At 36.1% G+C, this 15,577-nt stretch overlaps 1 protein-coding gene across 1 annotated transcript in view; it reads right to left on the bottom strand.

Moving 5' to 3' along the window:
* The window catches only part of parp8 (poly (ADP-ribose) polymerase family, member 8), a 28,286-nt gene that overhangs the window by 10,176 nt on the left and 2,533 nt on the right, over positions 1-15,577 (bottom strand). Inside the window, exons 3-11 of the mRNA XM_079419811.1 lie at positions 10,062-10,099; positions 8,486-8,575; positions 6,904-6,974; positions 6,713-6,781; positions 3,906-4,000; positions 2,104-2,164; positions 1,891-1,981; positions 974-1,040; positions 762-887 (exon numbers count right to left, since the gene is read on the bottom strand). Coding sequence (XP_079275937.1) covers positions 762-887; positions 974-1,040; positions 1,891-1,981; positions 2,104-2,164; positions 3,906-4,000; positions 6,713-6,781; positions 6,904-6,974; positions 8,486-8,575; positions 10,062-10,099 — 708 coding nt within the window. The remainder of the gene's footprint in view (positions 1-761; positions 888-973; positions 1,041-1,890; positions 1,982-2,103; positions 2,165-3,905; positions 4,001-6,712; positions 6,782-6,903; positions 6,975-8,485; positions 8,576-10,061; positions 10,100-15,577) is intronic.

Genomic DNA, 15,577 nt, shown 5'->3' with positions numbered 1-15,577 from the left:
GAAGACATAAGTTTAGTCTAAATCACACCAAATGTGAAATGTCTGGAAAAAATTATCACTAAATTTACTGTTTATGCTGCTGATTGGCAAACAAATTTATTCCAGTAAAACAGAGGACAGAAAACACCCTTCTCTATAGATGGTTATTCAAAAGAAGCCTTATATTGGCATTACAATTCCTTCTTGCAAGACACATTTTTCTAATATTTCTTAATTGTAAAAACCTAGTCAAACAGATGAATCACAGAAGAGCACACAAACAAGTTTAAGAGTAAGGCTAAGACTGGTTAAAACGTATTCAGAGAATAATGATTCAATGTTTGAAAAACTGTTCTGTAATAGCATGTACTAAGCAATAATAACAATAAGTAAGTAATTAACAAGTAAAAAATTCTGGTAACACTAACGTTTAGGTATTAGGTAGGGTTAGGGATGTAGAGTATGGTAATGCAGAATATGTACTTTATTAATAATCAGCCAATATGTTAATAATAGGCATGCTAATAAGCAACTAGTTAATATTGAGAATTGGTCCCTATACTCGAAGTGTTACCAAATTTCTAGAAAGAGTTTAACCATTTTAATGTGTGAGGTTACTTAAATCTGTTGACATTCACCAGAAGCAACCAATTTTCTTGGAGAAGAGTTCTTTAATCCTGGGTATAAAGAGCTACAAAGGGGGATATAAAACTAAGGACTAAGATTGGCCTGTATCTGATAAACTGTCCAGTATTGGTGTAGCTGAGTGATTTTTTTCTTACCTGCGTAGAGTTGAAAAAATGTGCAGGGGAGACTTCACCTTCTTCTCATTTTGCTTTTTGCTGTGTGGGCTGAGTTTATCTTTGCTCTGACACTTCCACTGCTGTGTCACAAAGGTTTGCATTACCCTGCCAAGAGACAACACACTCATGAAGTTCAATGACACTAGAAAACCCTACATAAGACTAGAAAACATTTTCCAGTAGTTTCTTACTTTTTCAACTGATGTCCAAGTCCAAATCTGTCTTTTGAAGACACTTGGAACACATCAACAGTGGGAACTGGAAACAGGACGTGACATTTTCCATGAGAAAGGTATTGCAAAACAAAGTACCACATAATGTAACCATTTGCTACAGATGTTTGGCCATCAAAGCGTATCAGAGGTTTTTAAAACACTAGAACAGAAGGTCATTCTGAAATGAGCCACTTATGATGAGCAATATCTTGGAAAAAGAACAAGAGCAGGCATTATGGCCATGTCCAAGTAACTTCTCTCACTTTCTCCTGCAATCTGAATTGAAGTGGCCATGTTCTTGAGGCAAGTAATTCTGAACAAATCTACAATCAACAGAGAGAGCTCAGTGCAAGGACACTCAGGCGACTCTCACTGACAAGTCACATTGTATTTATGCAAAAGGAACACAGAATAAAAACATCTAAGAAGGCAAGTTGGCCAAACGAGTCTAATATTGTTGACAAGAAAATGATTTGCAGGATTTTCTTAAAGAGCTGTTAACTGTTTTATACATTTAACAAAGTACCCCTGACTGGGAATCATGGCAATAGACTGACGTTTTGACAGGAATGAAAATGAAGCTGTGAAGGATAGAATTACAGTGCGCTCAATGGACTGTACTGCTGTCTAACAACAAATTTTTTACAAAAGACTTTTTTGTAGACAAAATCTCTGAAAACTGTGAGTTGTGAAAATTACACTATTTAGGATCGTTATACAGTGTGTGCCATTGTTAAGACTGTAAGTCTATACCTCACAGCCTCGTTTTCATCTGTGTTCAATTCAATACGGCATCCAACCTTACTAAGGGATACAGATGTTAATAAGATTAATGTTCTATTACAGAAAGTTTATTTTTGTGTGTGTGAGAAAGAGAGTGAGAGAGAACTAACCTGGTCCATTCAGATATTGTGTGAGGGAGCAGTGAAGCCGCACAATAACAGGTTCACTCCGGATCACATCCCAGGCAAGTGCAATCTCCTCCTATGAACAAAAACATCATTTCAGTTTCACACACTACAACTTACACACAAAAAATTATAATAATTAAAAAAAATAATAATTGGTCATCATCATTCATCTTGACACTGACCAATAACACTTACATCTAGGAAAGTGACATCAATGTGTAGGTCGATGTCCACATCATCAATTGCACCATATTCCCTGTATTTGGGGGGGGGGGGGGGGGGGGGGGGGGGGGGGGGTAGACACAATTTCAGGCTTGGTGATTATGATATTCCATCTTTGACACAATAAATCCTGCTAGTGTGATTATTCTTTATCCACAGCAGCTTTAAAATATATACTCGTTAAAGAATAAAAAATGACTAGAATATATTACTCAGAACATGTTGTTGACAGTCAAGCACATAGCTTTTAGAATTTCGAAGGGGAATTCACAACAAATTTAGACATGATGAAGCAGTTCACTTTGTTTATACAGCCGGCTTACAAAACATTCTCCTTTAAAGTTGAAAGGAAAAAATAAGACAGGACTGTTTTTTTAATTGATCAGTAAATAACAGAGAAATTAGACTGAATTTGGCTTCTGGTTAGCGTGTGGCCCTAAATGACGTAGGAAAGATGCAGTTTGATGCTCCAGCTCTGTTGCTGTGCTTCACTCAAAGCATTTATTTCTCATAAAGCCATTGTAATGATGAGTTTGTTGCGTTGCTCTGGGCTAACGGTTACCATGGTTACACCTCACTCCCAAATGCAGTCGCTGTGTCTCAAAAGCAAAAGGTTTGAGGAAATAATAATCCCCTTTGATCTGTCAAGAGGAAACAGCTTACATACAGCCGGATAAACACATGTTCACACATAAACACAGATGTTCAGACACATGTAAACACACAAATTTTACATATTTACTACGGTAAAAGAAAATCAGAGCAACTACAAGGAATCATTTAAGATGTGTTATGCTGTTTTCCGAAAATGCTGTGCAATGACCTAAAAACAGTTTTGCTTTTTCATTGGGACATGTCCTGGAATTATTAAAGGGGGCCTCAGTGACCCCACTCATAGAGACTACTACAGCAAAAGCAGCCCAGGTCATTTTTCTAGCAGAACGTTGAATAAATACTCAAAATAGTTTTCCATCCATGACTCAGAGCAACGCATCACACAGATCACACACTAGACCGAATATAAAACATTTCTGCTGCTATGAATAGAGTCTTTTATTATGCTGTTCTTTCATTTGGCTGTCTGCTGTTATCAAAAGCAGCTTGACAAGATAAACTTAAGGACAAAGCTTTTAATAGCTGTCGTCGCATGAAACACTATTCAGATTGCCAGATTTTGCAGGGTGAATCACGTTCTTGTTGACAATCTGTCATGAGTTCTTTTTATCTGAGTTAAGCACTAACAAGAGCATGTGCATTTTTCGCTGTTGTCCACAGCATTCTTGAAAGCAGCAGTTTCAAATTTGTTATTTCTTGCTATAAATTTGCTCCAACATTGATTGCAGTGCAGATTAGCTAAAAGACAGCCTCTGTGTCAGGATAAAAACACAGCAATCATTACACCATTACAGGCCTGTAATCACACTGAAACCGCTCAGACTCTCACAGACTGTCCTTCAGTTGATCACAGAGCATTTCCCCAAATGACAGATTGGAGAACTGGCCACCTTGAGGGTTATGGGACCTGGCTCAGGCAGAGAACGTCCTTGAGTTGGTTAACAGCGCCAGAACACTAAAGAATGATTGTTCATGATGTCGTTTCCCATAAAACACTTCTCTGGTGGTGGGGTATTTCAGAAGGAAGTCACAATTTCAACACTTTTTCTGAGCTGATCAAATGTTTGCACTTTTACTACTGAATGTTTTTCTTTTTTTTTCATTTGCAAAAGTTTCAGAAGGTTCTCACATCAACATCAAGAAAAAAAATGGTCCGATACCTGAGAGATACTGCATGATGGCCATATAGGTCCCTAACGGCTGCCAAATCAGCCTCCAGCTGGGGGTGTTTGTGAAGCTCTCCATCATAATTTACCTGCCCGCATAAACACACAGGTCAAAGGGTTGATAAACAGGAGCACCATTTCCAAAATCATTCAAAAATCAAGAAACTGATCAATAATTCCTCTGTTCATGATTGTTCCTACCTTGAGGCTTCAGAGGTGCATTTTTATTGGCTACACAATGGCCCTGTCCCAAATGGCAGACTTCACACGCATTTGCGGTCTTGCGGACGTACAATGGTCGTGGCATAAGCAAAGCCATTAAGTCCATGAGACCGTAAGGTGTCCCATTCATCATTTTAGCTTTCAGGAAGGTGCTCGCGAGCGGCCCTTTTGCGCCCACTATATGCACTTCTGCTGAGCCCACACTGGGGCGAGCTCCATGGCAGACTTCGACCCGACAGTCGAAGCAGCATTACGCCACCGAAGTGTGGACTCAGAGGAAGACTGCGAGGGTTTAGGGTGTGATTTGGGATGGGGCCATTGAGCTTTTAATCAGTATAAGATCCAGAGCAATTCAAACAAGCTTCCAGACATTAATCATGTTCTTTTTAACCTGTTGATGGCTCTGCACTCTTTTAACAATTAATGTGTGTCATACACTATCAGGGCTGGACAATAAGGACTGCCCAGTGACCCATCGTCAGTGTAAAAAAGGCTAAGGATCAGGCCAATGCTGCATCATCACAAAAGTTTATAATTTGTACTTGCTTTAAATCCTAGCCAATTTAAAGATGCAAGCGATTTCAAAGGAGAACTGGAATACTGGAATACTGTGTCCAGAAACTGTATTACAGAAACTGGTTTTTCTGTGCGTTTTCTTTCACTTGAACAGACAAATACATACAAAATGATGTCAAGTTTACTTATTACCTTCTTGGCTTGTATCCTCGAAAACACAGTTAGCTGTCTTAAGTGAAAGCCAACAGTCAAAAAATAAATAGGATGTGTATCATTATATTGATTCTGTGCTTGATTCCTAACCTGCTGCTGTGTGTCATCAATGTTAGTCAAACAACAGACAGAGCTTAACTGCACTCACTGCTCTTAACTGAATAACTTTAGTAGCTTTAACTAGGATTAATCTATATTCAATATATAAAGTGAGAACTATGCAATGTTATTTTACATTTGATTATTGATTTTCTATACCTGAATACTACTGTTAGACCTACCTGAAAACATTTTAATTAATGTTTTTTTTGTATCTATTTATGTTGTTGCTTCTAATTTGTTTAGGCTAGCAGTTTTTGAAATTGGAATTACGAATGGTAAAATTTTGTATTTATTAGAATACAATCAAAGAAAAAATCCTTACTCGAGCTTTGACTTTAGATTACTGTATTATAAGATCAGTCTCTTTCAATCAAGATTTCGATTAAACATCCTTAACTACTGAGTAACTTAAAAGTGAGGTATTTTTTTATTTGTTTTATTTTAAAGTATGTTTTAGATATTCAAATACTTTCTTCTAATCCAGCGTAATATACTAAAATAACCCATCAGACAAGTCATTTGTATTTCCATGAAAAGTGTAAACCCTATCAAAAAACACTGATGTTTGTTTGAGCCTCTAGACCCGCCCATCACCACTGGCTCAACCAGTCTGAACATTCATTTGGGACAGGACTATCTGTTTAATTAAAAGACATGTGCAAGGAAACTTGTGATCATTTAATCATCATCAGTCATTTTGACAGTTCCATTTGGTGACACTAGTGGCATGGAAGTTACAAACTATTTCTTAATTTGCTATGAAAAACTATATATACATACAGGTCGTTACATAAAAAGGAAATAAATATGGCCTATTACATACACTGATCATGCTTTCGTCGATGTCAATTATAGATGTAGTTTGGTCTTTTTAGATATTTAGTACAACGGAGATCAAGAAAATTTGCCAGCTGTTCTAAAGTTCAGAGAGAATCTGCCAGCATGTGGCATGGAAGAGTCTCCCGAAGGCTTTGAGACCATCAAAACAGCAAAGGATTGCAAAACTGCCACATTACAGTCAGCAAGAGCCAGTGAGCTTTCACAGCATGGCACAGGCATTATGGTATGAATCTTCATCGCCTTTGGACTGGTCCTCACAGGGCACACAAAGCTCACTCACTCACTCTAGCTTTATGGATTTGCTCCAGTGGATGGTCACATGATTAATTTAAACACAATCCATGTGTGCAAACATTCATTTAAAACTAATCATTAAAAGTTAAGAGAGTTATAAAGCTCTTTTATATGAGCTGCAAACTACTTTAAGTAAATTTACCATGAAATGAAAAGTCTGAAGCCCCAGGTGCTGTGGGTTTGAAGCTGGTTTTATACCTGTAAGACTTTAGGAAGTTTAGTTGCAGTGACCATGTGAGGCAGGACCTTGTTTAGCAATCTCCAAATCTGAAACTTTCACTATTATCCCTATTACTAAAGGTCACATTTGCACATGCTTCTAAATTTCACTCTGCGCCAATAAGTGTCATAAAATAGCAATTTTATATTTTTCATTCTCATTGTTTTGAGAGAATTCAATAAGAATGATTTGTGTCTGTTGATAGCACATTACAAAAATTGTAATACCAATTTTATGCATCTTTGCTGTAAAAGTATTCATTTCTTTCCTCCACAACATTGAGCAGTAATATAAAAAGGAGGCATGTTTGCACTGACAATTATGACAACAATTTATAATAAGACAGACTGAAATGTTATGTACATAAATGTAGAGTTTACTCATCTGAACTTACCTGTCCAACATAGTAGAACTCCTCTGAATCATTGTCACCCTCTGAATCCTCCTCTATAGCATAATGGCACTGGAGAGGTTTCAAAATCAAGGCAAAACTTTAGGTCACAGTAAAGTGATTCATTTCCATACCTGACATTTGTAAATAAAAGACATTTTATGATAAAAGTAAAAAAACATCTAATTTCTTACTGCGTTTTTGTCAGTTTGAAGTTTTGATTTAATGGACAGACAGCTGGTGGCATCGTTATTTATGCGTATTTCTAAAGACAGAGTAGAGTGAAAGCACAGATGTGTGAGGATGGCATGATACTGCAAACTGAAATTACTGCAAAATTTCAGATTAAGATCATAACTGGCATAATTCCTTTGACAGACCTGGTCATGTCCTGAATATCCAAACTTTCCTAACCACTCTTTTTTTGTAGACCTTATGTGTGTAAAATGCTGTAGGTCTTACTACAAGACTAGTTTTTATTGTTAACTCCACTACAATTCCAAACCACAAAATGTACAAATCACTGCTCAGAATTTCAAATCTGTAAAATCTGGGATAACACACTGCCACATTAAAGTGCTAAGAGAACAGTGAGGTCTTGACCAAATAAGTGGTACTTTCATTTCTCAACACCTCAGAGTAAAAATAGATTATTTATGCAGAGGTCTGAGTCAGAAAACATTTACAACTGAAAAAGTGCGCACATCCAAGATCCATCAGCAGAATGTACACAGGATCATTAGTTGTAACGTACTGTGCTGGAGGATGTCAAGGTTTTTTATTAAATGTGTGGATTGGAAAAATATTAGGTGTGCAAGACAAGCATCTATTAAGCATTTAACTAACTGCTGGGGGAAATTAGAGAAGATCTCTTCTGTTTTGCCACTTTGTTTTGGCACATATGTCTTGGTCGGTTCTAAAAAAGGAGCAGAAGAAATGCAGTACGATTCCAGGATAATTTATTTCCAGGATTACTGCCAGTGTAATCAAAGAGCTCCAGAAACAGAGAAACACTGGCTAACACTATGTGAATACTGCAATAATAGAATATTTAGATGATTATCCTACACAAAAAGGAACTAACATGTACACTGCATTACCATGTTCTTTATTTTGGGCATACAGGACGTTATCATTTAACAGGCTGGGGACAATACGATTTATTTTTTTTTTTTAAATGTATTCAGCATTAAAGCATATTTAAAATAAGAAATATTAAAATATAAAACAGAGGTAAATTAAAATAGAAAACGCACACATTTGCAGTAATATTTTACATTATTACTGTTTGACTGTATTTTGATATAATAAATGTAGCAAAAGAAACATTTTCAGAAAAATATTGACACCAAAGTTTGGAAAAGTAGTGTTTGTGTATATCAAGGTTATATTTAAGGTACCTTTGAGTATAATCTAAAAGCTGTATTTACATGAACATGGCATGCATTCATCAGCATGTTCTTCCACCACAGTCATTTTTTTATGGCAGATCTGAAGAATTATTGTTGAACCACTGAGTCAGCCAAATGAAATTCGATCGTGTAGGTGTTGGACTCATGGTAGTTTAGGGTTGGAGCAGAAATATTCAGCTGACAGGGCCTTGACCAAATTTTTAAATAACTGAAATACTCCTGAAGTACACTTTGGATCTGGAAGGCTGCTGGTTCCCTTTTCCCTTAGGTGTGACTTTAAAATATCTGATCATTCAACTGATTCATTGGTTTTCTTCAGCTGCAGCTCTTTTATGATTTATTATTAGATGGTAATGATTCTTACCTGTTGCAATTCTGTGGAAAATCACTGGTATTGGATCCCTGGTGACTAACACTTCATCATTGTTTTCAGAGTTAGACACATATGTGTTATCTGAAAAGACAAAGACAAGCAGGTGCTATTAAAACACCTAGAAAAGTAAGCCTGAAGAAGATCTAACAGTGTAATCAAGCCTGGCAAGCCAAATGGTTATCAGAACCAGTAACTTGAAACTTATACATAATAAATAGAAACACTGCAAATGAGAGTGAAGAGACATTCTGTCACGTGTATGTGTTTCCCTACTTCTCGTGCCCATGTTTGGTCTGTTTCCTGTTCTCGTTTAGTTCTGTTTTGCCCTTATTTGGTTTTTCCTGTCATTAGTTTATTAGTCCCCAGCCTTGTGTCATTTATTATCTAGTTTATCCTCATTTAGTCTCCCCTTCTTAAGCCCCGTGTTTCCTGTATGTGATGTCCGGTCTTGAATGTCTATTGTCATTCTGTCATTGTCGTTCTGTGTGTCTCCAGCATTCCTAGTGTTTGGATAATAAAGTCTATGTTGGAAGAAGTTCCTTGCCTCCTCGTTTCCCTTGCTCCAACGTAGTGTGACACATATGCGCCAATTCTACAGTTTCTGGACAATCCACTATTTTCAGGTTAACACATCCCATGTTGTCTAAATCTGTGCTAAGCAAATTCCTCATTCTGCCACTATGCTGTGATTCAGGCTACACTAAGTCCTGCAAAACGAAGGTCTGCATCTTCTAGATTTAGATTTAAGGGACAGCTCTTGTGTGTTGAATCAAATCATTAAAGTAAATTTTAGGCTTCGAGCAACACCACAGCTTCACAACAAAATGCAATATTAATGTGTGTATGTTTTGAGGGGGATAAATGTTGAACTTCTGTGTACTATTTAAAAAAATCTAACTAAGCAAAGACAAACTGAGTGCACTTGGCAACTACTGAAAACCAGCTACCTATAAGCAAAAATCCAGCGTTATCACTACACCCATAAAACCCACTGAGCTTCAATATTGTGTTGTCATTTCATGGACCAAAAGAGAATGAAAACAAACACTGTCATTCACTTTAATGTATTGCGCCGTTATAATTACGTAACCAAAATGACACAATTGGAAAGATTTAAGGGTATGAAGCAACTGTGGTACAGCTGAGAATGATGCAGCTTAGCCGTATTTTTGTACTGGTTTATAAGCATGGTTATAAACCAGTAAACTGGTTTATACACTACACTGTAGACTAGAGTGTTCTGAATGGTTCCTCCCTGGTCCATATAAAGTCCACACTCAACTCTATATGATATTCTAGTCCCAAAATATGGCCTGTGTCCTGTCGTCAATAAAAGTCATATAGCATTTTTTGCTGGTTTTATCACTGATTAGCTGAATCCAATTGTTTTAAACCTTAACATTACCCCCAATTTGAATAATCATTCGTGTCCTTAGCACAAACTTAGAGTTGAGGCTTTTTCAAAACTAAAAATTAAGTAGTAGGACTAGTGTTAAAAGACTATTGTAACATGCAGAGGAGTAGTGAGAGTTTGGGTGTATGATCTATCCATTTGTGTGTGCAATACCTGGATAATCATCAGAGACATGAACAGAGTAGGACACCCTAAAAAACAAAAAAAAAACAAAAAAATTAATATTAACAGTAGTAGGGATACATGTAACACTGCAGTCCATTACACTGCTTCTCAGACACATATGGTACCTGACACAAATGTCTCATTTCATCACACCAAATCAAAGCAGAAACCGTATGAATTATCATATCAAATATAGTGACAGCGCACTGCTGGAGCTGTTTATTTTTTTTCCTTTTTGCACCTGTTTCAATCTTACTGTAATAAACTTTTCATTTATTCTACCTGACTCAGTACGGTCACAGACGCTGCAAATAAATGAAAAATTAAGTCAAAAATCCGGTGCCCACCAGTAAAAATACTGCTTTTTAGCATTTTCTTTATTATTCTTTTTTTTCTCTTTTGATTTTTTAAGATAAAATTGTCAAAGATGTTGGGATCCCACCAGTCCATCACTCACTGAATAGTTCATCACTCATTCTATATTGTTCGCATAAAGGCTTATGAATAAATTAAAACAAATGATCAGTTCCAACAAACAAACAAAATGTAATCTTTTCATTATATGTTTTGGTGCAGTGCAGAAGCGCTAGGGCGTAATATGTGGTCTATAAAGAATTGATATTATGGGGGAGGGGTCAAGCAACTCAAGAACAGTGAACGTCAATTCACTATAGAGAAAGTGAAAGAAAGAAAAAAAACTGACGGCTAACGCTGCATTAATGGCGCATATTCTCTCTGAGACAACGAGAGGCAAATCTACTTTAACATATGCTGATAACGGTATATAACCGTCTTAAATTATTCCCTTAATATTTCTCTATTGGCTCGTACAGTGACAAACTTTGAGAGAAACTTTCTCTCTTTTCTATATTTGTTCATAAATTATATTACTTTGTAAGTGTCGTATTTGGCAGTTGGCATTAGTATAATAAATGAGAAGTTTAATACCACAAAAAAAAGTAAAATGTGACTTTTTCTAAACTGCTGTATATAAAAAACGTATAGGTAAAGTTTAGGCGTTCATTACTTTCAATTTAATTTGTTTTTTTAGCTCCCCCTCTGAACTGTTAAACCCCCCGTTAGCACCCCCACCCCCAACCAAAAAATCTTTAAAAAACCATCTAGCGTTGACACGACAACTTAATATAGCAGCAAAACTCCAATAAATAGCAAAACTGAAATAAATAAAGGCTCAATTAAATTTGATGGAAATAAAGAGATGTTATATATAAATTCCAAGTGACGCTTCACAGAAAATACCATCAGGTCCCCGAAGGGTGCTGCCCTCAAGTCCTGAAAACAGCTAGTCTAAACACTTAAATAAGAAGTAATTAAGGAAAGTGTGGTATCCATTTCACACAATCCAGTAAATAAGGTTGCAACGAACAGTGTTGACAACAGGACACCGTCTCCTGTGAAGTGCCTTGAATTAATGTGGAGATTAAGTGGTTTGCTAAAAAGCCCTATAGTGATCAGCATGAAACTGCCAAAATCATATTAATTACCTTGATATAGGCTGCTCTGATCTAGTCAAAATAAAATATCATGCAGGTGACCTTTATGTGCTTTTGTTTTTTGCTCCATTGCACAAAATGAGAGAATGTATTCAGGAATTAATGGAGCCAATAACCTTATACATACCATTAAAAATCATGGCAAATAACATCTTGAAAATAAACACAAGCAATTCTCTATGTAGACTCAGTGATTCAGTGAAAGTGAAACCCCTCCTGTGATCTCACACGGAATGGTGCCACTCACAGAAAGCATTATTCACAATGACTCGTGGCTTTATTAAAAAATGACTTGGGTTGTGTGCATGATACAGGGTTTTACATGAATACACTTTTCTCAAGTGCTTCAAACATCTGTTAAATGCCAATAACTGCAAAAATGCATTAAGTTCAGGTGTATAAGGTTTAGCAGGTAGGGTTTACGCTTATGTTCCATCACACAAAGTCTTCTTAATATTCACAGGCTCAAAATTGCATCTTTGTCACAATAGCTAATTAACTTTTTTCTGCCCAACATCAATTTCTGTTGCTGAAAAGAAAAAATGTAAATGTTTTGTCAATTAACCAAAAAAAGTTTTAAAAAAAATCAGTTTTATCCAAAAAAACATGAACATGAATCTGGCAACGTTCTATTATGTTCACTTTTGTATGCATCATCGCAGTTCAGAAATAAAATTCAGTAAGGGGCGCTAAAGGTTAATGTTCTATTGAGTTCGAAAATAAATATACCACCTACACTAAACCTTACCCTAAATCTACCTGATGGTGTTAACAAAAGCAAACACATTGAGTAGTAGTATTTATTTACTTTTATTGCCATGCCAGCATCTAAAGGCTACCTTCATGGCAAAAACTGGGTTGGAATTATACAAGAGTTACATAAACACAAAATAAGAACCAAAACAACAAAAAAAGCAGTTAAAAATGTAAGATTTCTTTAATTAACATGATAACAAATCTAAAATCTTTTCAGGTAAAATCTTACTAAACAATTCCCTGAGTGACCGTACTTCATAAAAATGTTTTCTACCTGCATTAAAACCAAGGCAGTCCAACACATTTACTGAAACTGCCATGCCATCTTTGCTTGCTTTTACAAACCTCTGAGCTCTTTTATCATGACTTGTGTTTTCACAGGACACAAGCTTGTGCGCTCTGCGTCACAAGTGCCATGCTCTACCAGGTGAGCTACCAAGTACGTTTACCATGTCAGAAAAGCCACACATATGGAGCTATAATGTAATACAAACATCAAAATGTATCAGTTTATAAATCATGCACTATGGTAAAAGTGTTTTGAAGTCATAACATAGTACTGTGCACAAATATGTGCCTGCAATCAAATTTTTTGTGAAAGGAAACAAAAAGTTGTTTTCATTTTTACTGCACTGGTGTAGGCTGGGCAATATACCTAAATTTGATCTCTCAAACGTTTTCCAAATTTTGACAATGATACATCTCAATATTTTTGCATTTGCTATAGAATAATTAAAAGTTTATTTCTTCTGACACAATTAAAATAAATGGACAAAATTACCACTTGCTTCTTTTTATTCAATTAACACATGGAAATGTAGCAATATGAATATTAATACATAAATAAATAGTGTAATAAATGCATTGTTCATGTTACTTAATACATAACTAATGTTAATAAATTACACCTCATTGTAAAGTGTTATCGAAATTACTTTTCAGGGTCCGGATAGTGCAATAAAGTCATATAAGTATCCATTTCTGATGTCAAATGTACAGATTTTCAGGGAATAAACCAACAATTACCCAAATCCAAAATGACAAGGTAATTACAGCTATTGCTTCTGGTATCTCCTGCCCTGGTTGGCTTGATTCTGGGATAAAAATGAAAGAACAGCATTATAAATTGCTGACAAACGGAGTCACATGCCAAGACAGGAGCTTCTACACCTGAAACTTGCTCTCCAAGACAGAAACAAAGCATTACTGTGTATATGGAATGAAGAATGCATGGATCTCATTGAAAACAAATAACCTCTACATGCGGATGATCCAACACAGGAGAACGAAACCCTCCGGGCAGGTCTCAGGAGTGCATCTACAGTCATTTTTCAACTGCCTGTCACACTGAGAGAATCCTTCCATTATGGTTTGCATAGGTCATGGGCAAGTAGTACTGCCACAAGATAATAACTGTAATGTGATGAAATCAGGGCTCAACATGTTGCTATAGTATAAATGTACTGCTGATATACAGTTCAAATGTCACTAGTAGCCCCACAAACAACAACAGAAAAAAGCCAAAAGTTGGGCAGATAATATTAAAGCAGAATGTAAGCTTCTCTGCATCACTTGCATAAATTATTATTCTATTCTATTCTGGCATATTAAATATTCAAATATTCCTCACATTATATAATCTATATGGTTTACTTGGTACACAATGATAAACACTTAAATACACACATTTTAAGCAAATATTTATGTATCTCAGTTTGTAACCGTGAAGTCTGCACTCTGACAGATGTTGTGCTTTATATACCTTAAACTGATATAAAACAGTTACAAAAACCCAATGTGGTGTGAGCGTGGTAAACTACTTCTGCTTGTGATACTTTCACTTTCTGCACTGTACAACACCTACAACGTTGATAGGATCTTATATTATTATGGCACTTACTCATCCACTCCCTGAATTAATAGTTTACATCCTTTTGATATAGTATACCAAATGACCCAAAGTTTATTTCCAGCGGTCTGCCAGTATCCACATCTAACGCAACAACATTTGTTTGAATTAGAGCTTGTCACAATTTAGCACTCATAGTAATTATGCAAATTCAGTTATACCAAGATGATGAAACTCAAACATAATTTGTGTTGATCTCGGCCATGATGGATTATTCATGAGAAACTACTGCATCTCTGGGATTATGGGCTTGTCTGTTCTTTTCACTGCTTGAATTCTTATACCTACTTTCGTAACATCTAACAAAAGTGATCTCCATGTGAATATTAATCTTTGAATGGTTTGCTGCATCAAATATCAGGGTTATCTGGCATATCAGACACTAGAGCTACCCTGTTTTTTGTTAAGAAAAGACAAAAACACAAAAATTACAAAGGGTGCAAAAAAAACCAGGCCATGTCTATATTACATAGAGATGTTGATCCTTCAGTGAAAGATGTTGAGTGCAGGTTGCAGCTCCACAAACAGGAAATGTGCTACTTCCTCTATATGGCAAGGTGCAATGATTTTTCATAGAGAGCCTGCCAGCTCATTTCCTGCTTATAATACAAGGCACCTCCTCTAAGAACAAGAGTGACATTTGCAAACCAGTTCAAACAAAAGATGACAAGGAACTGCCCCATTTTTAATTCAGAACACCTAAATGGATTACGTTTTTGCTGTGGCACATGGAAATAAACAAAACATAAAATTTGTTACAAAACTAATGAAAGTGCAAATTTTAGAATTGCCAAATACATGTACATGAATTAAGAGTTTGTGTTTGGTGTTGTAATTACTATAAAGACATGAAAACAAATCAATAATACCAACCAACAGTAATTGAAACTCAAAGACCTTATTTAAAAGCAACTATTGGGAAGACAAGATCCTCCATTCTGCTTCCACAAATCTTTCCAGGACCTTCTTATCAGTACTGGTACTGCTTCAGTGAGCTTAAAGTGCTTTCCTGGACAACTAATTTTTAATTAGCATATTTATCATATAATTTGCATGACTATAGGGAGCAAATTTTATATGGAGGGCTTGTTTTAACCAAGGTCTAGTAGCTTTGCAGGTATTACTCATCTAAATGGCTGAGCTAAAATTTCAGTTTATCACATCTGACTTCATTGTGAAATGCGGTTGCAAGTCCCATTTTGCCAAAGAAAAAGCTGTCTGTCTCTCATTTAAATCTGGTGGAGAAGTCTTAAATATGTTGGCAGAGTTAAGGGTTTGTATAGTAAGCAGGTCAATAGATTGAAAAAAACTGCCCTTTCAAGAAT

Source organism: Barbus barbus (genome assembly GCF_936440315.1).
Source record: "Barbus barbus genome assembly, chromosome: 6".
In the NCBI taxonomy this organism is placed as follows: Eukaryota; Metazoa; Chordata; class Actinopteri; order Cypriniformes; family Cyprinidae; genus Barbus; species Barbus barbus.
This window is presented reverse-complemented; position numbering and strand designations above follow the sequence as displayed.